This window comes from Pseudophryne corroboree, chromosome 4 (assembly GCF_028390025.1).
Source record: "Pseudophryne corroboree isolate aPseCor3 chromosome 4, aPseCor3.hap2, whole genome shotgun sequence".
Lineage (NCBI taxonomy): Eukaryota > Metazoa > Chordata > Amphibia > Anura > Myobatrachidae > Pseudophryne > Pseudophryne corroboree.
Window position 1 is genome coordinate 116,983,484 of NC_086447.1, and position 25,988 is coordinate 117,009,471.

General features: G+C 43.5%; 1 protein-coding gene across 3 annotated transcripts in view; it reads left to right on the forward strand.

The window, feature by feature from the left end:
• The window catches only part of NBAS (NBAS subunit of NRZ tethering complex), a 1,316,984-nt gene that overhangs the window by 550,039 nt on the left and 740,957 nt on the right, over positions 1–25,988 (forward strand). For all 3 annotated transcript variants that reach the window (XM_063915380.1, XM_063915382.1, XM_063915381.1), the window contains 3 exons: positions 9,176–9,289; positions 13,070–13,227; positions 21,669–21,776. In XM_063915380.1, the coding sequence (XP_063771450.1) occupies positions 9,176–9,289; positions 13,070–13,227; positions 21,669–21,776 (380 nt within the window). The remainder of the gene's footprint in view (positions 1–9,175; positions 9,290–13,069; positions 13,228–21,668; positions 21,777–25,988) is intronic.

Consider the following 25,988-nt stretch of genomic DNA (forward strand, 5'->3'; position numbering starts at 1 on the left):
GACGTTTCCCCTTCGCAGGCTCCTGAAGTCTGCTTTACCAAGTCTCCCTCCGATAAGGAGGCAGTATGGGAAAAAATTCACAAGCTGTATTCCCAGCAGGTGATAATTAAATTACCCCTCCTACTACAAGAAAAGGGGTATTATTCCACACTATATTGTGGTACTGAAGCCAGAAGGCTAGGTGAGACTTATTCTAAAAATTTTTTTTTGAACACTTACAAAGGTTCAAATCAAGATGGAGTCACTCAGAGCAGTGATAACGAACCAGGAAGAAGGGGACTATATAGTGTCCCGGGACATCAGGGATGCTTACCTCTATGTCCCAAATTTGCCCTTCTCACTAAGGGTACCTCAGGTTCGTGGTGCAGAACTGTCAATATCAGTTTCAGACGCTGCCGTTTGGATTGTCCACGGCACCCCGGGTCTTTACCAAGGTAATGGCCGAAATGATGATTCTTCTTCGAAGAAAAGGCGTCTTAATTATCCCTTACTTGGACGATCTCCTGATAAGGGCATAGTCCAGGGAACAGTTGGAGGTCGGAGTAGCACTATCTCGGATACTGCTACAACAGCACGGGTGGATTCTAAATATTCCAAAATCGCAGCTGATCCCGACGACACGTCTGCTGTGCCTAGGGATGATTCTGGACACAGTCCAGAAAAAGGTGTTTCTCCCGGAAGAGAAAGCCAGGGAGTTATCCGAGCTAGTCAGGAACCTCCTAAAAACAGTGCATCATTGCACAAGGGTCCTGGTAAAAATGGTGGCTTCCTACGAAGCAATTCCATTCGGCAGATTTCACGCAAGAACTTTTTAGTGGGATCTGCTGGACAAATGGTCCGGATCGCATCTTCAGATGCATCAGCGGATAACCCTATATCCAAGGACAAGGGTGTCTCTCCTGTGGTGGTTATAGAGTGCTCATCTTATAGAGAGCCGCAGATTCGGCATTCAGGATTGGATGCTGGTGACCACGGAGCCCAGCCCGAGAGGCTGGGGAGCAGTCACACAAGGAAAAAATTTCCAGGGAGTGTGATCAAGTCTGGAGACTTTTCTCCACATAAATATACTGGAGCTAAGGGTAAATTTATAATGCTCTAAGCTTAGCAAGACCTCTGCTTCAAGGTCAGCCGGTATTGATCCAGTGGGAAAAACATCACGGCAGTCGCCCACGTAAACAGACAGGGCGACACAAGAAGCAGGAGGGCAATGGAAAAAACTGCAAGGACTTTTCGCTGGGCGGAAAATCATGTGATAGCACTGTCAGCAGTGTTTCATCCCGGGAATGGAAACTGGGAAGCAGACTTCCTCAGCAGGCACGACCTCCACCCGGGAGAGTGGAAACTTCATCGGGAAGTTTTTTCCACATGATTGTAAACCGTTGGGAAATACCAAAGGTGGACATGATGGCGTCCCGTCTGAACAAAAAACGGGACAGGTATTGCGCCAGGTCAAGAGACCCTCAGGCAATAGCTGTGGACGTTCTGGTAACACCGTGGGTGTACCAGTCGGTGTATGTGTTCCCTCCTCTGCTTCTCATACCTAAGGTGCTGAGAATTATAAGACGTAGAGGAGTAAGAACTATACTCATGGCTCCGGATTGGCCAAGAAGGACTTGGTACCCGGAACTTCAAGAGATGCTTACAGAGGTCTTATGGCCTCTGCCGCTAAGAAGGGACTTGCTTCAGCAAGTACCATGTCTGTTCCAAGACTTACCGCAGCTGCGTTTGTCGGCATGGCGGTGGAAAGCCGGATCCTAAGGGAAAAAGGCATTCCGGAAGAGGTCATTCCTACCCTGGTCAAAGCCAGAAAGGAGGTGACCGCACAACATTATCACCAAATGTGGCGTAAATATGTTGCGTGGTGTGAGGCCAGGAAGGCCCCACAAAGAAATTTCAACTCGGTCGTTTCCTGCATTTCCTGCAAACAGGAGTGTCTATGGGCCTCAAATTGGGGTCCATTAAGGTTCAAATTTCGGCCCTGTCGATTTTCTTCCAGAAAGAATTGGCTTCAGTTCCTGAAGTCTAGAAATTTGTCAAGGGAGTATTGCATATACAACCCCCTTTTGTGCCTCCAGTGGCACTGTGGGATCTCAACGTAGTTCTGGGATTCCTCAAATCACATTGGTTTACAACCAGTCAAATCTGTGGATTTGAAGCATCTCACATGAAAAGTGACCATGCTCTTGGCCCTGGCCTGGACCAGGCGAGTGTCAAATTGGCGGTTTTTTCTCAAAAAAGCCCATATCTGTTTGTCCATTCGGACAGGGCAGAGCTGCGGACTCGTCCCCAGTTCTCTCCCTAAGGTGGTGTCAGTGTTTCACCTGAACCAGCTTATTGTGGTGCCTTGCACCTACTAGGGACTTGGAGGACTCCAAGTTGCTAGATGTTGTCAGGGCCCTGAAAATATGTTCCAGGACGGCTGGAGTCAGGAAAACTGACTTGCTGTTATCCTGTATGCACCCAACAAACTGGGTGCTCTTGCTTCTAAGCATACTATTGCTAGTTGGATGTGTAATACAATTCAGCTTGCACATTCTGTGGCAGGCCTGCCACAGCCAAAATATGTAAAGGCCCATTCCACAAGGAAGGTGGGCTCATCTTGGGCGGCTGCCCGAGGGGTCTCGGCTTTACAACTTTGCCGAGCAGCTACTTGGTCAGGGGCAAACACGTTTGCTAAATTCTACAAATTTGATACCCTGGCTAAGGAGGACCTGGAGTTCTCTCATTCGGTGCTGCAGAGTCATCCGCACTCTCCCGCCCGTTTGGGAGCTTTGGTATAATCCCCATGGTCCTTTCAGGAACCCCAGCATCCACTAGGACGATAGAGAAAATAAGAATTTACTTACCGATAATTCTATTTCTCGGAGTCCGTAGTGGATGCTGGGCGCCCATCCCAAGTGCGGATTATCTGCAATACTTGTACATAGTTACAAAAATCGGGTTATTATTGTTGTGAGCCATCTTTTCAGAGGCTCCGCTGTTATCATACTGTTAACTGGGTTCAGATCACAAGTTGTACGGTGTGATTGGTGTGGCTGGTATGAGTCTTACCCGGGATTCAAAATTCCTCCCTTATTGTGTACGCTCGTCCGGGCACAGTACCTAACTGGCTTGGAGGAGGGTCATAGGGGGAGGAGCCAGTGCACACCACCTGATCGGAAAGCTTTACTTTTGTGCCCTGTCTCCTGCGGAGCCGCTATTCCCCATGGTCCTTTCAGGAACCCCAGCATCCACTACGGACTCCGAGAAATAGAATTATCGGTAAGTAAATTCTTATTTTACCCTCTTGGTATTAAATTTACAGGAATTTTACTGGATTGCTCATATACAGTATAATATCACTCCTTGAGAATAGGATCCCTTAATTCCATTAGCAGGAACACTTCCCTTTCATGGTCATGTGGGCAGTTTATCCTTTAAAGAGCAAATTAAAACATTGATATTAAAAGAACATACATACTGTAGGTAAGTATTGCAACAAAATGTAGAGTAGCCGCCTACCTATAAATACTGGAGTCCTGTGATGTAATATCCCGGGTCCAGGTCCAAGATTGCGTTGTCTTATCCATGTTCCCACGGTAGGATTATACAGCAATTTCTCCCCTGCTGCCAGCAAATTTCAGCTTGGCAAGGCAATGGGAGCTTAAGAGCACAAAGTCTATTTATGTTACAAAAAAAACGGCCAATCACAGGACATGTGGACAATTAATGGTAACTCCGCCCACAGGACCTTTGATTGGCTGTTCTCTTTAAGGTCAATTTAGTTGCTAATTCATGTTGACATAACTGGCACCAAGATTACTATTCTTCTTCTTCTTCTTATTGTCCTGTATTTATATAGCGCCACAAATTACAGAGTATAGAGGATTGAGTGGTGTATCGTGTCTCCTCCCCCCCTGTTTATGTGAGATTTGAGCTATTTTTTGGACACTTTTGGACTTCATGCAGCCTAGGTACAGTTTAGGGTGATTCTGTTTCTTTACTTAAAAAAACAACAACCCGGTTTTGCCTTGAATCAAATTGCTACTTTAAGTTTAGTGGTTATAGCGCCAAAATCCTGAGCTGAAAGGGCATCTCTGCATTCATTTGTGTTCATAGTTGTTTACAAAAGTAAATTTTGAGGATAGGCTACAGCTGCGTAGCTCATTGGCTGAATGCTCCAACTGTAAAATCATCATGCTTCAAAATGTACCAGAGTTAAAATAAATAAACATCACAGTTCAATCAGCAAGGAAATTAAATAATCAAAAAATAAAATAAAATCATAATTAAAAAAAAAAAAGTGTTGTTGAGTTACATATCTGCCGCGTATATCTTGTCTAGCACTACATTTGTATTTCACACAGTTCACACACAGGCCTAACGGGGATCATTGCCCGGCTTATTGCACCAGTGCGCGCTAGTAATGATTGCCCGTAGAGCTCTTAGATAAATTCACTATCTTTTAGCTGCAACTCAGCTGTAACTAATTTCTTTCTATGGTGTTGCGCTCCCGTTGCCAGAGGAAATACTATTGATTAATTCTCTTCTGCTGGAATTTTTGTTGCTGTGGGCTCAATAAATGTGATTGTTTACTTGTTGCCAAGTTGTGGAAGCTGCTCGTTTCTCGGTAACTTTTGTAGTAAAGATGGGCAGTTTGCTAAATTCCTTTCTGCAGCTATAAAACGCCATTTACTCTATTCTAGAATATACCAGTGATTGCCTATTTATATACAGGTATCTCTCATACAGTACATGTCCTTAATTTTTATTGTAAGCATAAATTATTCAGGAAACGTGTTTCTATATATAATAACAACATCATAGCAGTTTAGTGAAATATGATGCTGACCTTTCCAATTGGACACCGATATACAGGAAGCAGTGGTGTTCCGTTACAGGCTTGGTTCTCCGTGAATTGCTACTTCCAGTACAACCTAGATGACTGCTTGCAGAGGAAGTGATGGTACAGTCTTTAGCGAGTAACTGGTGCAATTTCTTTTGGTGCCTCCAGATGACTGATTGCCCTTATAATTTAAGGCAGGCATTCCCAACCGCGGTCCTCAAGGCACACCAGCGGTGCAGGTTTTAGTGATATCCAGGCTTCAGCACAGATGGTTAAATCAAAATAACTGAGGTACTAATTAAGTCACCTATGTTCAAACCTGGATATAACTAAAACCAGGACTGTTAGTGTGCCTTGAGGACCGAGGTTGGGAAACACTGATTTAAGGTGAACATAGCTGTCTTAGGGGCATGTGGGAGTAGCTTGTACCCACAGAACCCACCTGGCGAAATGTAAGGATTTTAAAACATCACGCTGTATTTGGCCATGCCAGGTATGTACAACAGGATTTGGGTATGGGATGTCGACAGTGACTCTGTCACCAGTAACCGCTGTATGTCGACCTCAGTGTGACGGTGCTGGAACCGGACACACATGAAATGCATTTCACTATTGCGGTACGATACCTGAAGCTCTGGTATTCTACGGGCTCTTTCAAGCTCTCTATTGTTCTATCACAAATCTATTGGAAATATTGGGCCCACAGTTTATACAAAGTTCCGCTGTACATACACACACTGTAGAGGGCATATTTTACATTTCATCTTATGCATTTCTTTCTATGCAATTCCTCATTTTAGATTTTTATTGTACTATTATAGTACACAATGCTTTATTGCATTATCTGTTGATTGATTCTTGGTATAAAATGAAATTCTTTAATTCTAAGACTTAGGTTTCTTTTTGGTTTCTCTGACTTACTTTCAAGTCTGCATCACCCTCAAAATCGTTGATGGAATGAGCACTCCACGCAGTTACTTGCAGTAACAATATGACTAAAGCCGTACCTCCCAACTGTCCTGATTCACACTATTTGTACACTGTCCCACCTGCGGGTCGCAGTGTACCGTGGGTGGGGGTAGGCAGTTGGGGGATCCTTTGAACAGCATCTATACAGTACATGGAGGTGAAAAGGGTGCTGCTCGGGGAGCGCTGAGCACGCTCCCAGGATGCTGAAAAACAGGTCTTTGCCATGAGGCCACACCCCCTTGACATGCCACACCCCCTTTATGGGTCCTTATTCTTTGCGCTGAAAAGTTGGGATGTATGCTAAAGTTGGATATGCACTATACAGTTATATGGCAGATAATCTGCCAGATCTGGCTGGTTGGTATGAAAATCTGGTAATGGATGAAAGCAAATGACATTCGACCAGTGCTCCTAAACGCTGGAAAATGGACAGAACCTGTCATTAAGACAAATTGGTTAATCACATATGTATCCAATTTGTATTATTGACCGTTTTCACCCAAAAAAAAAATCTCGTTTTCATGCGAAAACACAGGATTCGAGATAAGTTCTCATGGACCAATGCGTTTTTGTTGCCGCGATCGCAAAAGCAGGGCACTTATCAGGGATTTAATTTCGGAACCAACGATATTCGGATATCCCTGGGGGACCAATTAGTCCGCCGTAAATGACTGCAGCCAATTAAAGATGTAGAATTTGCAGTGGCACAGTCTGGGACTATTGCACAGCCAGTCCGTACTTCATCTAGATTTAGCAGGTATAATTAGTATTCTGCTCAGAGCACTGTTCTGTAGAGATAAGGTTCCTCTGTAATCTGTTGATGAGGACTGGGTGCTTTGTTTGGCCGGCGCTGTCTCTGTTCTGTATAGGAAAGTAGGTAATAATGTGCTAAGCTCCATTATAAATGTGCCACTTCAGCTGTAACTCCCACTGACTCGGGCACTCATTAGCACATAACTTTTTCTCTTTTTTTCATAATGTCACAAAAAGGAACAGTGCGGTTAAATGGATATCTCTAAAGTACTTGCAGAGGTAGACGAGAAGAAAAAATACATTTGTCATGGTAACCTTGGCCGCTCAAAAGCACTTGTCAACTTCGTATGAGTGAACGCTTTAGTTTTCTGCTTGTAACCCCCTCGGGTCATATAGGAAGAGAGGAACATGAAGATCCATTTACCATAGGCAATTACATGAGTGGCATATGTTACCCCAAATCCGCTAAACGGAAATCAAGGCTAAAAAATAAGCAGGTTGAATGAATGATATGTACCTGCTATAGTTCTGTAACTGACGCCAGAGTTTTCCTCCCATCAGTATGACAGAAGCCTCATGTTACTAATGTGCTGTTGGAGGACTCTGCTCCTTCTATTATATAACTCTCAGGCTGTGGCTTCCCCATCTCACTTCATGACTCTACCCCACTCACGCATGGTCCTGCTCTCATTAATAATTTGCAAGTTTACAGTGTCTGCCTCCCACAGCACTGACATCTCCTACTATTGTGATCATTCTGATGCCTTTATGGCTATACTGTGACCATACAGATGATCTGATTGGCTATACTGTGACCATACAGATGATCTGATTGGCTATGCTGTGAGCATTCCACTTTTATGATTTATTAATAAATGGTGTACAACTATGCATTCGAAATATGCTGCACTGTACTATTACTAGCATCTTGGGAACAGTTTCTTTGTAGAGCAGCACACAAACCCTGTAACACAACACTCATGAACTGTTATGGAGCCCACGTCTCCAGTAAATATGCACACTTCCTTGGGCACAAATCTCATGTAATTCTTCACACATTCTTCTGTACACAGCATGTAGCCATCAGTGGTCATTTTCTTGTAGCATGCACCATCTTTATTCTTTTCCACAGTGCTTCCTCCATGGCAGACAGAGACGCCCAGCTTGGCCTCAGGATGATTACTAGAATCTTCAGGAATTAGAGAGATCATCACTATTTCAGGGTGTCTACAGATATGTCCTCATACACCTTTTGCAGCAGTCGCTCCAAACAGCTCCTCTTAGCACGCGAGGTCGTGTGAGAATCTTCTAGCGTCTAGTGTCTTTTTTGCCTCCTTTTTGCAGAAAAATGCATTTTAGTCGCAATGCGACTAGAGGAGACACTGCTGATTAATGTGATTTGTGACACTTGTTTGCGACTGACTCTCTGAATCTGTACACAAAGTGCTACAATGTAGCAGCTATAGCTTTTTCCCTAAACAGGTTCCGTTGTGCTCTGTATATACTCGGTCACATACAATATACGAGTGTCATACAGACGTAGCCACGCTCATCGTCGTCGTGGTTACTTCTTTTCGCAATGACACCTTGTAAGGCGCGACCACATGCACGTCTGGGCCTTGCATTTCTTAGAAGTGCACGCGCCCCATTTATAGGAATGGGAGCAGCAATTACCTAGCCGCGCAGATATAGCCATGATGAGCGTGGCTGCATTTATACAGTATACCACATTAATCAACACAGTCTGCTTGTGTATCCTAGTTGCATTGTGTTGCGATTAAGATGCATTTACAGCTAAAAAGATGCACAGGACCTGGCAGCTCACTCATGTCCGACATTTCGCACTGCATGGCGTATCGAGGCTGCATGTATGAGGACATATCTGTAACTGACATTCAGATAGTCTACAAGTATTATACACACATACATACCTTATAAGAGTATATGATCAGTGAGTGTTACTGCCTCCAGTCATTTCTAAACAATATAATGAGAAATGGAAAGGGAATCTCCAAGATACAATATGTGCATTATAAAACATCACCGGTGCATGTCACATCTTTCTATGTAAGTAATGTAAGGCCTGATTCACAGGTGCACTCAGATCATGCACAGCTGCGATTTTCCACAGATTCTCAAGTGTGAAATATGCAGATGAGGGTTTTTGCCCTTGTGCACAAGCATGTGACGGACTGAGCAAGCCCTGCCACAGCCACTTTGTATATGTGAGCAGTGCTCTCTCGGATCCGATCTCTACACCATCGGTTGCAGCATTGACTCCTTGACCTGGCCCTGCCCCTGTCTCTTTTGTAACTTTCTTAATATGGCTCCTGCATAAAAGAGAGGTCACAGCCACATGCCGAAACACGCCCATGACTCGCCTTCTTTTTGCGCAGACTTTAGGTCACCTCCCAGCCTCTAACCTGAACCACACATAGATCACAGAAGCTGTCTCCAGTAATAGCCATGTCGTATGCAAATGCAGACTTTGATTCGCGTGTGAGCTGTAAGGGCTTCCTAGACTTTTTGTGCATCCACAGTAGCAAATAACTGTACAAACATCGGTTCTGCGCTCACCTCTGACTCTGACCCATAAAGTTCATGATCGGAAACGGTTCTGTGTTCCAGGAAATGAAGAGATGGAGAGGACAGGACAAGTTCTTACTCTTTTATCTGAGCAAGCACTGGAGTGCCAAGATTACAGGGCTGCTAATTCCCACTGCCAAGAACTTATGGCTTCAGGTAAAAGATTTATAACTATATTTCTATTATATTTTTATTGTTTACCTATATATCATGTTTCGTTGTGGTATTCCTATGATTTTGGTGAATTTAGATATTATGGGGTTAATTCATACCTGATCGCTAGGCTGCGTTTTCGCACAGCGGGCAGTCAGGTCCAAACTGCGCATGCACCGAAGGATCCATTCGCACGGGCATTCGCAAGGAGATTTACAGGAAGAAGGCGTTTGTGGGTGTCAACTGACCGTTTTGAGGGAGTGTCTGGAAAAATGCAGGCGTGTCCATGCGTTTGCAGTGCCGGTGTCTGACGTCAATTCCGGTCCCGGACAGGCTGATGTGATCGCAGCGGCTGAGCAAGTCCTGGGCTGCGCTGAGACTGCACAAAATCTGTGCATGCGATCGCACACTTGCACAGCTAAAATACACTCCCCATGTAGGCGGCGACTATCTGATCGCAGCAGTGCAAAAATCACTTGCTAGCGATCAGGTCTGAATTACCCCTAATATCTACTGTAGCGATGTAGGGGGTCATTCCGAGTTGTTCGCTCGCAAGCTGCTTTTAGCAGCTTTGCACACGCTAAGCCGCCGCCTACTGGGAGTGAATCTTAGCTTATCAAAATTGCGAACGAAAGATTAGCAAAATAGCGAATAGACACTTCTTAGCAGTTTCTGAGTAGCTCCACACTTACTCGGCATCTGCGATCAGTTCAGTGCTTGTCATTCCTGGTTTGACGTCACAAACACACCCAGCGTTCGCCCAGACACTCCCCCGTTTCTCCAGCCACTCCCGCGTTTTTCCCAGAAAAGGTAGCGTTTTTTCGCACACACCCATAAAACGGCCTGTTTCCGCCCAGAAACACCCACTTCCTGTCAATCACATTACGATCACCAGAACGAAGAAAAAACCTTGTAATGCCGTGAGTAAAATACCTAACTGCATAGCAAATTTACTTGGCGCAGTCGCAGTGCGGACATTGCGCATGCGCATTAGCGACTAATCGCTCCGTTGCGAGAAAAAAATACAGAGCGAACAACTCGGAATGACCCCCGTAAAGCAGCTGTGGCGATGGTTTACTTCTAAAACTTGTCCCTTATTTTCGACCCTTGACAAATAAATCCCTATAGGAAGCGGGCAACTATTACAAGTGTTGAAAGGATCTAGCAATAAATGAACTAGTACATACAGTAGGTTCTCAAACTCTGTCCTCAGGACCACAAACTGTTCATGTTTTCCGGGTCTCTTCACAGAATCACAAGTGAAATAATTACCTCCACCTGTAGATCTTTTAAAATGTGTCTTTGAGTAACGAAACACACCTGTGCACCTGCTAGGTGAGCTGGAAAACATGACCTGTTTGGGGTCCTGAATTCAGATTTTGAGAACTAGACTAACATAATATAAAGTGATTGCCTTCTATTTATAGATCTAATGGGGTCCGTAATCAGCAATCAATAGGGGAGATTTATTTAGCATATGATTATGTAAAAACATCGGCAATGTGTGGTGTTTGCAGATCACCGATTACAACCAAAAAGTGATTGGAATCAATAAATCAGGTTGTCCAACATGTTACATTTCACCAACCAATCAGAGCTGTAGTTTGCTAGTGTATGGTGACTAATCGGCCGATTTGCCGACTGTTACTAATAAAACAATGAGCCTTTCACAATTGGCAGCTCCGTTCTTTGCTGAAAGTGATCTGCAAGTCGCTGGTACATATCTGCAATGTATGGGTTCATATCGGTGGATTGGCGAGTCATTTAATCAGGATAAAAAACAGAATCAATTAATCATTTTTTGTTGCTGATATATAGGCACAATAAGTTGCTATGAGTTGCTGTCTATAACCCTAGTGTTACAATTTGGCTGTTGCACTACAGTATTGCATTTATAGGTAAAGTAAATTCCTAAACACACAACTGTGCCACCTTTACAGCTGTTATATTTAAGCACAGGATGCTGCTTTGTAGTTCTCCATCTCCACCATATGTGCACTTCTAGTTTCCCAAGTAGAATCCCATGAACAGCTAGCAGGAAGTCACCTTCAGTATCTGTGTCCTGGGAAACTCATGAGAGTCATACCCAAGCTGTGTTACACTGCGCGTCCAGTGCACATCCTAAGTGAGGCCTAGGCTGCCCTAGTGTAGCCATGTGCTGGGTGCATCCTTGATTAATAGCGAATAAGCTTCACATAATATCCACTTCATAAAGTGTTGTATGTGTGTATATAGTGCAGTGGGTATTGAACATATTATACATAGGAGTGCAATTCAGAAAGTACAAGCGCACTGACGAGTAGAGATAATGTTCCGCTCGCAAGTTGCTTACAGTCCGACCTATAGGAGAACTCCGACAGGTGAAAGCTGTAGGTAACACTTTAGTGCACACACTGTACTGTAATAACCCAGACCACGTACGCTGCAGCCGGATACTATAGAACAGCATAACGTTTCTGAGTTAGAAACCGAAAATTGTTAGTTATATACTGGGGATGAGGTTACATCACCGGCGCCCCCGGGATTTCCGAACTATCAAAATGCCGCCAGCCGGAATCCCGTTAAGAATAGTTAAAACATTTTATACATGTAATTTATTAAAAGGTGAGAAAAGCAATGGTTCCCAAAATGAATAAATCTGTTCGTATCCGCATCATCGCTAGGAACACCATTAGCAAAAATATAAGACTTCTGTTTCTGGACCTTTAAATCATTACTTCCACCCTAGCCTTAATCCCCAGTACAAGTGTACAGAAAATGCATATGCATTGTGTACCATCAATGCATATGCAGCATTGTGCTGCATATGCATTGACTGTATAAATATAGAAATCATACATGAATACATACATCACTTTATAAAGGCCATTCCTGCTCCTTGTAGCTGGGTTATTGCTGCAATACCTATAGATATATGCTGCCCACATAAATTATTCAGCGTACTGTGACAAGAACACTGGGATAGTGTTTGAGGGCAGGTATATTTGTCCCAGGTTCTTGTCTTACATGTTTTAGAAAATGTTAACTTCTAGGAAAAATGCTTTTTGTTTTGTCTGAACCTTTTCAGTTTGCTGTAAAAGCTGGGAAAAGGCTCTGAGAGAGAGATAAGGCGAGTTCTAGACATTGGGCCCAGTTCGGGTCTTTGGCCTCACAGAGGGCTAATCAGGGTTTCAGCTGTGTAAGAGTGATATAGTGCTTCTAACCTGATTAGTATGGGCAGACTGCCTGGGAAGGCTGCAGGATCTGTGTGTGAGAGACACGCTTTCTGATGCAAGTAAGCTATACAGTATGTACTGAAGAACTCCATACCCTCCAACATGACCCGCCCCACTAGGTACAAAATGCTCTGTTTCTGGACTTCCCTCTTAATTTATTATTGCCATCACCTGTGAAGAAACAGCTTTCTTATCATTTAACTAGTTCAACACAGGTGATGGAAATCATAAATTAAGAGGGAAGTCCAGAAACAGAGCATTTTGTACCTAGTGGGGCGGGTCATGTTGGAGGGTCTGGAACTCTGTGTTTTGTTTAGTGACAGTTAGGAACATCTTATGTTTAGTTAGTGCCGGACAGGCAAGGTATTTTTATTTTGGGGTTTGTTTTATTTTCTGTTTCAATAAAACTGGCCGGGGTCAGTTGTACCAGAAACTGGACTTGTGTTGTTCCTCAGCTGCTGCGGGCTGCCATATTCCCCGGGAAAAGTCACCTTGCACCCCTACAGTGTTACAGTACTCATTATGATTCTGTTACTGTGCAGTTCATTATACGTTGTCTTTGTTGCAGGGTACAGTAAGAGCTGGGAAGTGTGCAGCAAATTGGGACAGTGCGAGAATTACAGCGACCTTGGCACCCGTCAGGAACTGATGGCCTTTGCTCTGACTCATTGCCCTCCATGTGCCATACAGACACTGCTGGCTGCAAGCAGCTCTTTGCAAACACAGGTCAGTATCGTCTCGCAGACTGGGATATTTGGCCACAAGAGAAGACATACAATACAGGCACACTTAGGTGACCGAACTGTGTTTAATGTTAATCAGTCAACTACAACATTCAAGTTTTGGTGCTCTGATTAGCCAGTGTAGGAGACAGAAGGATTTGTATCCTTTCAGGGTATTGTAATGTGTTTTACAGTGTTTGTTTCCCTGCTTTAGACGTTGCCGTGCAAAATCAACAGTCTGCTTTGTGGGGTAAAGGCAATGGATTTAGTGAGTCATAATTGGTCTGATTTAGGGTCGCACGCAAATCGGCTGCATCTGCGATCTCTGTGGATCTGCGGCCTATTCAGAGTAGCACAAACGTCAGCCAGATCTCTGCTTGTGGCTACATTATTAAGTTATTTTTCTTTTTCTTACTTCATGGCAGCGCCACTATTGGTTAATAATTCATTCTCCCAACGTAGACAGGAGTTTTTTCTTCTTCTCCTAGCTCCGCCCACCTTGGATACATAACTGTGCCCATCCTCTTCCTCCCGGTCTTTTTTCCTGTCTCCTAGGTTAGACAGTGGTAGGTTTGTTGTGTTTAAATAGGGCTTACCTCTGCGGTGGAGCCACTTTTGTCTGGAATCAAGTTCCTTGCATAAAGGCATGAGCTGGTGGTCACTGCTATAAGCTCTGTGTATCGGTGATCACATCTTGTCCAGGGTGAGCGGGCGTTCAGTGGCTGGGAGGTCACGGTGCCGAAAGATTGGATGTGCGGCAAGCAGGGGGTTGAGCGGCGGTCATTTCCATAGCCCTACATGTGGCCGCGTTCATTGAGCTGGAACAGCAGTGGGCGGTTGCCGGGAGCTCATAACGTCAGCGTCACTTCTGGTTAAGGCCTGAGGTCGGATCCCGGAAGTGGATGCGGTGTCCTACTGCGCATGCACCCAGCCGGAAAGGTAATAGGGCTTAATATGGCGTTGCACACCAGAGGGGAGCAACTCAGTATTGGCTTTGTGCAGTATTATCATGGATGAGCCTTCTCCCCAGAAACCTGTGAAAGTCCAGCAGAGGCAAGTCCTCATAGAGGGCTGGTTATGTTCAATTCTCATGGAGATTAGTTAGGGTAATAATTAGTTTCTAATATATGTTGCAGTGTGTCTGATTCTTCTAAGAAGAAAATTTGCAAGGAAAAAAATGTATCTAGAAAATGTCCTGCGTGTGTTCAGCCATTTACAGGGAGTCAGGATAACAGCCTGTGCAGTGATTGTGTTAAAGAGACTACTCCTCCAGTTAAATCATCTGATCAGCTTGTGGAGTTTATGGATTGGATGATGAAATCTTTTGTGTCCAAGGAAGAATTTATTCAGGGATTCAAGATATCTAGATCTCAGTCCAGCCTGGGTTAGGAGGATGAAGTTTTATCCCCAAGGTTTCTGTCACAAGAGGATTACTGTATGATGAGGATTCCAGTGCAGAATCAGGAGAAGTTCAGGAGGATGATAGATCTTTTAACACTGAGCTGGTGGATGTTACGTTGAAAAATATTTACAAGACCATGAAGTATAAGGAAACCGTTCAGGAAGATGAACAAGATTTGCAGTTTGAAGGTCCAGAAAGGCTAGGTCTGTCCCTGTGCATAAAGTGGTGAAAGACATTGTTCGTAAAGAATGGCAGCAATTGGACAAGAGGATCGGTAGTTTCAAGAGGATTAACCGTATGTATCCCATTGATGATGAGGAATTTGTTGCCTGGTGTAATATTCCTAAAGTGGACTCAACAGTTGCAGAAGTAACAACTAGAACTACAGTACAATACCATACCATTAGAGGATGGTGCTATATTGAAGGATTCAGTGGATACAAAAATTGGAGTATGCGTTGAAGAATTTGCATATTTCTCCGTCTATTTCTGTGAAATCTGGAGTCCAGGGCCTTAAGATTCTGGTGTTCCACTATGCAAACTGATGTGCGAGAAAAGATCTCGTGGGATTATATTTCAAAAAATTTGAATATTATTCAGAGAGCAGTAGACTATCTGTGTGAAGCTTCTCTTAATGTATTGGATTTCTCAACTAAATGTATGACATCAGGGATCATGGCCAGAAGGGCGCTATGTTTATGCTCGTGGTCAGCGGATACCCACTCCAAAAACAGATTAGTCACGCTTCCTTATGAGGGGTCGCCTCTGTTTGGTAACAAGTTGAAAACCATGATTCTGAGGATGTGTGGTGGCAAGTCAGTGAGACTACCTCAGGATAAGCATAGCAGATATTCAGGATAGTCTTTGAGGCAGCAATCCAGGCAGGCCAGATCATAAAGGCCGGGACATCCTTTTGGATACAGATTTGGACACCATTATGAAAATGGATACGGTTCCAGCATGTCACGTCAGTCCTTTCAGAGAGGATATAGAAGAGGTAGTCAAAGACAATGACGGTGTAAATCCTCCTACAGTAACACCTGTAGGGGGCATGATTTCCGATTCCTGGCCCAATGGAAGGAGAATGTTCGAGACAAGTGAGTACTGGATATTGTGTCAGAAGGTTATCAGCAGGAATTCATAAGGAGGCCAAGGATGGACAGATTTGTGGAGTCAAAAGCACCGCTCCTGAACCAAGAAGTGGTTGCTTTACAAGAAAGTTTAGAAAAACCTGTGTTCTTCAAAAGCGGTAGAAGTGGTTCCATTCTTAGAGAGAAAAAGGGATTTTATTCCTGCCTTTTCCTGGTGAAGAAGTCTTACGGGTGATTCAGGACAACACTAGATTTGAGAGAAATGAATCAGAGGATAAGGAAGAGAAAGTTTCACATGAAGACTTTGAGAACAATTCTGTTAGGAGTAGAGAAGGAAGATTTCCTGCCGTCAATAGATCTGAAAGATGCATATTTTCATATCCCAATCAGGAAGTAAGACAGGTAGTTCCTGAGATTTAGTGTAGGAAGAAAACATTTACAGTTTACTTGCCTTCCGTTCGGTCTCACATTCTCTCTAAGAGTTTTTATGAAAGTCCTGTTAACGCTGGTAGCTTGTCTCAGAGAGAAAGGGGTAACTATTTGGGCCTATCTCGACAATCTACTTATTACAGGAAAATCGGAGATTATAGTTCAAGAAATGTTGGGCGATGCATTGACTTTCCTACATCTGCATGGTTGGTTAATCAATTGGGACAAGAGTCGGTTTGAACCAATACAGACTTTGCAGTTCCTAGGTGTCCATATAGATACCCAGCAATATGTAGTTATGTTGTCAGAAGAAAGGCGCAACAGGATCTTGCTCTCTTGCTTCAGAAACTGGACAAGGTACTGTTACGAATGGCGTTGCGGCTTTTGGGTATGATGTCTTCCACGATAGAAGTGGTGTCGTGGGCAAGATGGAGAATGAGAATACTACAATGGGATACCCTGAAATATTCAAGAAGAAGAATGCCTTTGCATTATTGAGTAAGGCTGACAAGGGAGACCAGAGAGTCTCTGTCTTGGTGGAAGAACAGTCAAAATTACGAGCGGGGGTTGTCATTGCTGGAACTCCAGTCTTTGGTTTTAATAACAGATGCACGGCTTACTGGTTGGGGTGCACACTTGTTGCAGCAAAGTTGTCAGGGAGAATGGTTGCCAAAAGAGGCGGAGTATTCATCAAACTAGCAAGAGCAGTGTGGATGGCGATGCTCAAATTTCAGGATCAACTAAGAGGGAAATCATCTAGAAGTCTTTTCCGACAACGCTGCGGTAGTGGCCTATTTAAATCGCCAAGGAGGGATGAGCAATCAGACCATAATGATGGAAGTACCATATGTCATGCATTGGGCAGAGGAAAATCTAAAATCTTTAACAGCTCTGCACGTCCCTGGGAAAGACAACGTGTTGGCAGATTATCTAAGCTGAAATCAGATGCAGTCTGGAGAATGGAAGTTGAACGCGCAAATATTCCAGATCATAGTAGAGAGATTTGGGCAACCAGAAATAGACCTCATGGCTACCAATCAGGTATTATCTGCTAATGTCAGAGGGAGTGGATGCTCTATCCCTGAAATGGGAATTCAAGCTGGGTTTTGTATTCCCACCCTTTCCATTGATAGCCAGAATGTTAAAAAATATCAGGGAGGAATAAGTGGAGGTGATTATGATAATCCCTTATTGGCCAAGAAGAAGTTGGTTCCCAACAGTTCAGAGAATGGCGGTGGGGAAGATGTGGAGATTGCCGATGGTACCAAAGTTGTTACATCAGGGGCCTCTGGAGTACCCAAATCCGCAGAGTCTTCACCTTACGGCATGGAAATTGAGCGGAATTTATTGAGGAAAAAAGGGTTGTCTCAACCAGTGATTCAACTCATGTTACAAGCCAGAAAAAAAGGTATCTTTGGACATTTATTACAGAGTATGGCGAACCTTCATTATCTAGGGGAAGGATAGATTTGATGTGTTGAAAGCCGAGATGGCTCAAGATCTGCAGTTTCTACATGATGGTTTCATAAAAGGTTTGGCGGTCTCAACATTAAAGGTGCAGTTATCAGCTTTGAGTGTTCTGCTGGATAGAAGATTGTTTGAGGATGATCTGATAAAGAAGTTCTGTCAAGCCATAAGGAGAATAAGGCCCACGAGTAAGATCAATAGTGCCACCCTGGGATCTAAACCTAATCTTGAATGCACTAATGAAACGTTCGTTTGAGCCATTGCAAGAAATAGGTATGAAATTTCTCACATGGAAAGTTGTCATCCTTGCAGCTATTACATCTGCAAGGAGAGTTGGAGAGTTGCAAGCGCTATAGGCAGAAGAGCCGTATTTGAAGATCTTGTCTGATATGATTGTTCTGAGGACGAATCCATCTTTCTTACCAAAGGTGGTATCAACATTTCATGTTAATCAAGAGATCATTTTGCCATCAGTTTTTCCTCAGCCGAAGAATGAGGAAGAGGAAAAGTTGCATACTTTAGATCTTGTGAGAGCAATTTCTGTCTATCTGGAGAGAGTTAAAGAATTCAGGAAAATAAAGAGTTTGTGGTAGTTGTAGGAGCTCGGAGAGATTGTACGCCAACGAAACAGAACAGGTGGATTAGAGAAGTGATTACGTTTGTGTTTCGAGAAGACGTCCGGGAAGTTCCAGAAAGTATTAAGGCACACTCGACTATGGCAGTGTCCCTCTCATGGGCTAGGAAGGTGCAGGTGGCAGGCGAGGACATTTTTGCAGCAGCTAAGTGGTCTTCTATACATACCTTCTCTAAACATTATGCTTTGGATATTGTTAAAGCTCACTTTGGAAACCAGGTCTTGAAGCAGGCCTTGGTACAAATAAATACTTAAGCATCAGTTTATTGTTTGTGGTTGTTCCCTCCCGTAATTCAGCTTTGTTATATCCCATAGTGGGGCTGCCATGAAGTAAGAAAAAGAAAGTAGCGAATTATACTTAGAATAATTCCATTTCTTTGAAGTACTTCATGGCAGCCCATGAATTACCCACCCTGTGGGGAGTGTTTATTCTTCTAGGTAATAGTGGACACACACTAAAAGACAGGGAGGAAGAGGAGGGGCACAGTTATGTATCCAAGGTGGGTGGAGCTAGGAGAAGAAAAACCTCCAGTCTACGTTGGGAGAATGGGTTATTAACCCATAGTGGGGCTGCCATGAAGTTCTTCAAAGAATTGGAATAATCGTAAGTATAATTGGCAACTATCTAGCGCCAAAATATTTAGTAGTGCTTTGCAATTGGGAACAAAGCGGTGATAAAACAAGACTGGCTAATATCAGACAAAGAGTATGAGGGCCCTGCTTGCAAGCTTACAATCCTTAGGGTGTAATGGGGCATGCACACCTGGCATAAGCATGCAAAGGGCTTGTAGATGGAATTTCAACCTATTCCGAAAACATTTGTTACACTAGATGCAGCTGACTCTGGGTACAAGTGGAGAGCCGCAGCTTTGTTCAATCGCACAATGCGGCAGCTTTGTACATGTCGCTGAATAAGCCCCAACATCTTCTGTACTTTATGTATTCCTAGTTAATACTGTCGCAATGAACTTTAATAGTAATCCCTGCAAGGCAGACTATCCCCATGGCAAGAGAGAGCCATCAATAATATATACACTATGTAGACAAAAGTGATTGGACGCCATTGCATGCTTGCAAGCAAAATGGTGTGTTACTGCAGCAGACAGGTGTTCATGAAGATACAAAATGGATAGAGGGGCACCGATTAGATCATTTGCTAATGAAATGGCTTGCCAGAAGGAGCTAACTGAGTTTGAAAAGGGGATCATCGGAGGCTGTGCAATGTCACGTTTCCAGGGCGACGCTGGACTGGTATACAGAGAATTCAGTAACCCGGATAGACTGGCCAGCTCAGAGTCCAGATCTTTACCCCACTGAGAACCTCTTGGACGAATTGGAGCAACTAGTGCGTTCTAGACCGTATTTGTACTTAAACACTTGCCTGGCATGGTGGCATCAGATGCGACCATGCCTGCAGGTGCTTTATCTGACCTGGTCGCACTGGATGCGACCATTCAGACAAACTGTGTTAGCAGCGGCAGGGAAGGGAAACTCTGCCTTCCAGCCCCCAGTGTTGCCGTGCTGCCGGTCATTGCTGATCGGTCAGCACGGCAGGATCCCCCACTCCCAGTGGCTGCAGACAATAGCAGCCGCTGGTAAGTGTAAATCATCGCCCCCAAGCCCCCCCTGTGTACCTGGCAGCTGTCCGGGCTCTAAAAACGAAATACCGATGGTCGTGATGTTCCTGATTGATGATCCAATGTTTGAAAACATTATTTAAAAAAAAAAAAAAACACACACACACCCCCAAAAAAAGAATTCTCTTTTTTTTATTTTTTTTATTTAATAACTAAAATCATTTGGGATAGGGTTAAATTCATGTTCTTCACCTAATTCACTCATTAAAAAAAAGAAACAAAAAATTTCTGAGCGTTTTTTTGGCAAAAAATAGTCAGTTAAGTGGTTAAGGCAGAATGGCAAAACATACCGCCAGCTGTTTTCCAGGAACTTGCGGACAGTTTGCCAAGATGGATGCCTGCAGCAATCACTGCACGTGGTGGACCTACAAAGTACTTACGTCAATAAAACTTGTTGATCTATTTGCGTTCAGTGTCCAATCACTTTTGCATACATCGTGTTTCATTACTAAGGGGATGATGTATCAAGTAGTTAGAAGTGGACCGGTTGAGAAGTTGCCTATAGGAACCAATCATTTTATACTGTAGAATGTACTTGATAAATGTTACCTCAAAGCCAATTGGTTGCTATTTGCAACTTCTCCATTAGTCCACTTCTCCACTGCTTGATACAACAGCCCCTAAATTCCTCCAACTTAATATACAGATGTATCCTCATACAGCGTTGCTCATAGCGCACTATTTAGGGTCCTGTGTCGCGAGTTGGAAATAACGTTATGGCGTGCGTTATGTCCCGCGCCATGTAATACACAGTTTAACCGCTGGGTGGCGAATGCTCCACGTTGAGTCTACAGTGCTGAATACAATGCTGTGGCAGTAAGCAGTGATCTGTGAAAGGCTGGCCAATCACGTTCTTCCCTTTATAAAAATAATACCTTTCCACAAATTACAGTGCCACGCTGCCGCCCGTTCAGTCAATTAATTTTTTCGTTACGTTGTGTACAAAATACCGGATAGCATTAATATGACTCCCAGATGGTCTACAGCCACACTGCCGCCCGATCACGCTAGATATGGATATTAGTATTAGCATAACAGTATTCATATTTCGGACTAGCTTCGGCAGAAATATTGAATGCAAAGTGCACTGGGTCCCTACTGTACCTCATGATGGTATCCGTATTCAATCATGTGTTGTATGTCATGTGTTGTATCTTGGTGCTTTAAAAAAAAAAAAGGTAGCTGCTTACGCTAATGTGATCCTGCAATTTGTACACACAGTAACGACAATATCTATAGCTAGCGTGATTGGGCGGCAGTGTGGCTGGAGACCATCTGGTAGTGACTGAAACACAAAGCTAGTCCGAAATAATTCCCATATTATAAGGGAAGTGATTAATGGTTCGTCATTGTCACAATAAATGTCAGCCAATCAGCAGGCGGCACTATGAAGGGTCCGTTGGCTATTTGAGGCATGCGCTGTAGAGTTTAGGAAAAGCGACATCTGGTGGACAGAAAGTAGAATGAACGTTACAATTATAACGTGACGTCACATTTACAACGCAACTTATAACGGGAGTTATAGCGCAAGGAGCTGGTGCGAGTTGCATGGCGCCCGCTATGCGGTACGCAGCAACGATATATCAGGACACATCTGTATACAGTACTACAGAGAGTGTATATATGGACATAACACATATTGTAGTGTTTTAGTTCAAGGTATAGGATTATTCTTACCACAAAGTACTTATAAAACACAAACATCCCAACAAAGCAAACAAGTAACCTGCCTGTTTTCATAGCGGTAGCTTTGCGAAATTATTTACAACCTGCTGTTTTCTCCAGATTCTCTATCAAGCAGTAAATTACCAGATACAGCCGGGTGGTGGAGAAGGGCCAGACAATTCACAACACTCCGGACCTCCTGTGTCGGCAGGTAGAGAAGCCACTCAGGTAATGAGTAGACAGTGTCCGTCAGTCTCTGCGGGCAGATTCACTTTTATCGCTCTTGTTTTTTTCTGTGTAACATAGATGAAATAAATACATGGTATGTTATACCGGTATACAGAGGAAAGGCAGAGACTGACCCACATTGCAATTATCTGCTTATCTATTTACTCTGCCAGCTATCTGTTCTGAATATATACTGTATATAGACTCTGTACTGCACTAGAGGTCAGCCAGGGCTACACTGTTTCAAATTGTCTCTGTTACATCCTGTTTGTGTCTACGGGTTCCACAGTGGTAGGTCTTCTGTCTCAGCTGGTTGGCATCACTGAGCTATGTGGATTTGTTAAAGTCAAGTACGATTCTAAGATAATTGGAGCAGCCAATAAAATAACTACGACTTCGCTGTAATAATCCGCCATAAAGTCTGTATTTTAAAATAGCCGTCTGATTGCTTTGTAGAAATTATGTGGTTATTTTGGTCAAATGTTAAACGCAGCAAAATAATATGAATTCATAAAGCGTTGTGCCTGGGCTTATTTGAAGTGAGTTTTAAAAAAAATAACACGAGCCGATGGTCTAGTGAGATAAAATAGATGGAAACTTTTCATGCATTCTTTCAAGTATTTTTTATTCATTTTTTTTTTTTTTTTTTTGCAGTAACAAATGCGCAGATAATAGACACATAGGGCAGGCAGAAATAGACCAGACTAAACACCAGTGGAATGTAGAGACAATATAAAATGGGTGAATGTCCCAATATCACGCCATATACAGAGCAACAACAAAAAATAGAAATCGTTTAGTTTGTAAGCTCTTTAGTTAATACTACTTGTTAGTATTGTTTTACCCATCTTTTGTATAAATAGGACTTGTACAGATGTGCCCACTTACATCTACCCTCCCTGCACGTTTAACAGCCCTTCTAGTCATGCCTTGCCGTGGCGTGACTTGGTAGTGCCGAGCGTCTTTTTGTGTGTCTTTTTACATTAAAATACGTCTTATTTACAAATTGATGTGCATAAGACGCACAGTCAGCTTCTGCGGATTAAAATTAAATGTGGCATGTCTATATTCTGGGCGCGACCGCGGCTGTATCTGCATACAAAATGCGTTGTTAGTGTTTTCCTAGAAAATACTGTAACATAGCATTTGTATGAAGGTACAGCTGCTGTCGCGCACAACATTTAGGCATGCCGCAGATCATTTTAATCAGCAGTCTGCTTCTGCATCTTATTCACATATCAATTTGAGCAAGATGCTGTGACATGGCAATACAGATATAGTTCAGGCAGTCTGGCATGTGTTATGCACATGCACCACTTGTCTGCCTTTCCTGCATGCTCCTGTTGGTAGAAGATCAGGGTGACAGGACTCGGGGGGAAAAAAGGGAGCTGTTGCAGGACCTTCCGCACTCCTGATAACTCGTTGCCACAGGAGGTGTGCATGAGTGAGAGGAGCAGCAGTAGGCATGTGCAAGATGTCAGGAGATCCTGTGAAAAGCTTGGACACCAGACCTAAGGTACATAACCTTTTAGGAGCAGTTTTACTGTGTCCCAAAGTGAATTTCCAATTTTTGGTGGAGGTATCCATTAAGGACAAACCCTGCATGCTAAATAGCTTACCAGGTAGGAAAGAACAGAAACTTTGGGCATTAGGCGGGCATTAAACAGCGAGAAGACAATAAAATAAACAAATGAAGAAATAAAAAACTTGGTGTGGCACAGAGGCAACCTCCACACACTCCGGAGGCAAAGTTCCCAGCAAAAACACGGTATAGATGAGGGGCTACGGTCAGACTATGGGGTATATTCAATTAAAGTCGGATCCATTCCGACATGTATTTGTCGGAATGGATCCGACAACCCCTATTCAATCCCATCTAAAGTTCGACTTTTTCAAGTCGAATTTAGATGGGACCCAGAAGAGGAGAGGGGGGGGGGGGGGGGGGGGCGAGCCGCGGGGGGAGCTGCAGGGAGACGGGGGGACAGCCAGCGGCATCCAGAGTCACTCAGCCGCCCGACCTCACGGCAGCTTCCACCCGGCTCTAGCAGTGTGCTGGAGCCGGGTGGAAGCTGCCGTGAGGTCGGGCGGGTGAGTGACATCCAGCTGCAGCACTACTGTAGCGCTGATCTCCTCTGGATGCCGCCGGCTGTCCCCCGGTCTCCCTGCAGCTCCCCCCGCGGCTCGCCCCCCCTCGCCTCCTCTGGGTCCATCTCATTCCGACATCATTTTGATGTCGGATTGAGATGGTCGAAAACGGGGCCAAAACCTGTCGGATTTGGCCCCGTTTTCGACATCAACACGTGGATCGGCAGCTATTCGAATGCCTATTCGAATGCCATTCGACTTGCTGACTATATCGGCAGCAAGTCGAATGCCTCGACTTGTCGAAAAGCCTTGAATCGGTCGAATCAGGATTCAACCTTAAAAAGTCGAAAACTGACGTCTTTTCGACAGATGCCAGTTTTCGACTGCAATTGAATATACCCCTACACCCGTCTCTTTCCAGCGCCCCCCAATAGAATGATCAAAAATGGAACAGTTCAGAAAGAGACTGCTTATATATTTTAAAGGCAGTGGAATTCTTTTTGACCTGGGAGTTTACCTGAATGTTTTTTCTTAAAGGGATTTTCACATTAATTAATGCTACTGAGTCCCTTAAATATACTAGTACTTTGTTGGGTTTCCCCTCCTTTGCTGCATTAAGTAGCTTCTTAGCACTTAGATTGAGATAGGACTCATTCATTCACCTTTGGCTTTACTCTGCTCCCTGCTTTAGATCCAGAACAGTGTGCCAGGATCGTGCTAATGCGGATACAGGGCGGCATACAGTTATAGTAAGCTTATTGGCATGATTTTTATTGGAAACGTTATTTAAGTGCTTGATCCAGTGGAAGAGAATCCTTTGTGTTGCAGGGGCCTGACCCGCCGGTCACCTGACTACATCCCGTACTGCAGTACTGTTCAAACTTTGGTAGACATGACAGTCTTAGCGGGAGATGTACTAAGCAGTGATAAAAGTAGAGAAGTGAGCCAGTGGAGAAGTTGCCCACGGCAACCAATCATTATTGACTTAACATTTATAATTTGCATACTATAAAAGTATACAAAGCTGTTCATTGGTTGCCATAGGCAACTTCTCCACTGGCTCACTTCTCCACTTTTCTCACTGCTTAGTACAAGTCCCCCTAAATTTTCTGTGTAGATTGTAAATTTGTGAACACTTGGGCAATTAGTGAGGCAGGTATTCATATAATATAATATATTCAATTAATATATTTATTATTTTAAATCCTGTATTTAAGAGAGTGGTTCCTGCTAGAGCTTTGGTATCAGAACCCTTATTCCATAATCTCTATGACTTTTATTTTAATGAAATATAACTAATGGAATCACATTTTGCCTTGATCATGTCCATGCTGTAGCGACAGTTACAGTATATAAATTACATTGTGTATTCCCCCATGCCTGTCCAGCACTGGTGCAGCTTTCTATCCTCTTCTGTGGAAAGATCAGTGTCTTAAGACTTCTCCACAGGGGGGAAACAAAATAGTTCTTCAATTCTTTAGCATGATCATCAACACAATTTGCAAACACATGTTTTTCTGGGCTATGTATTGGAAATACTTCAATATAATCTTACTCGCCCCTCATTTTCCTCTGTAATAGTGTTGTCTTTCAGTTTCAGAAATGTGCATTACCGTACGTCTTAGAAATATGACAGAGCCTCACATCATTCTCACATCTGACATTTCTCCCCGCAGTTACCTCTGTTATATTTTTTGTTTTTCTGTAAATGTTTATTTCTTGCCATTTTTTCTCCTTCCTTGTCCTTTAGTATTTTCTGATCTTTTAACCACACAAATTAGTGCCTTTTAGTACACCGCTGGGCACAATAGCCTCTGCTTACCTCACGCTTCCTTTAAATCGCCAACAACATTGGACACAATTGATATGAAAAGCAGGAGAATGTTTTATTCAAGGTTATATTTTCCGGAAAGTTTCTAAAGACGGGAGACCGTGCTCAAGTGCCTTATGACATATATTATGGATGTCAGTACAGGCTGAAATAGTTCTTTATTCCAGTAACCATTGATATAAGTACAGTATGCCTTCCCATTACTTCATTCCTGCTGAAATATTATACACTGCTTATATTGACATAAGATACGGTTACTATACTTTTAAATGTGAAACAAGTGATGCAATGAACTA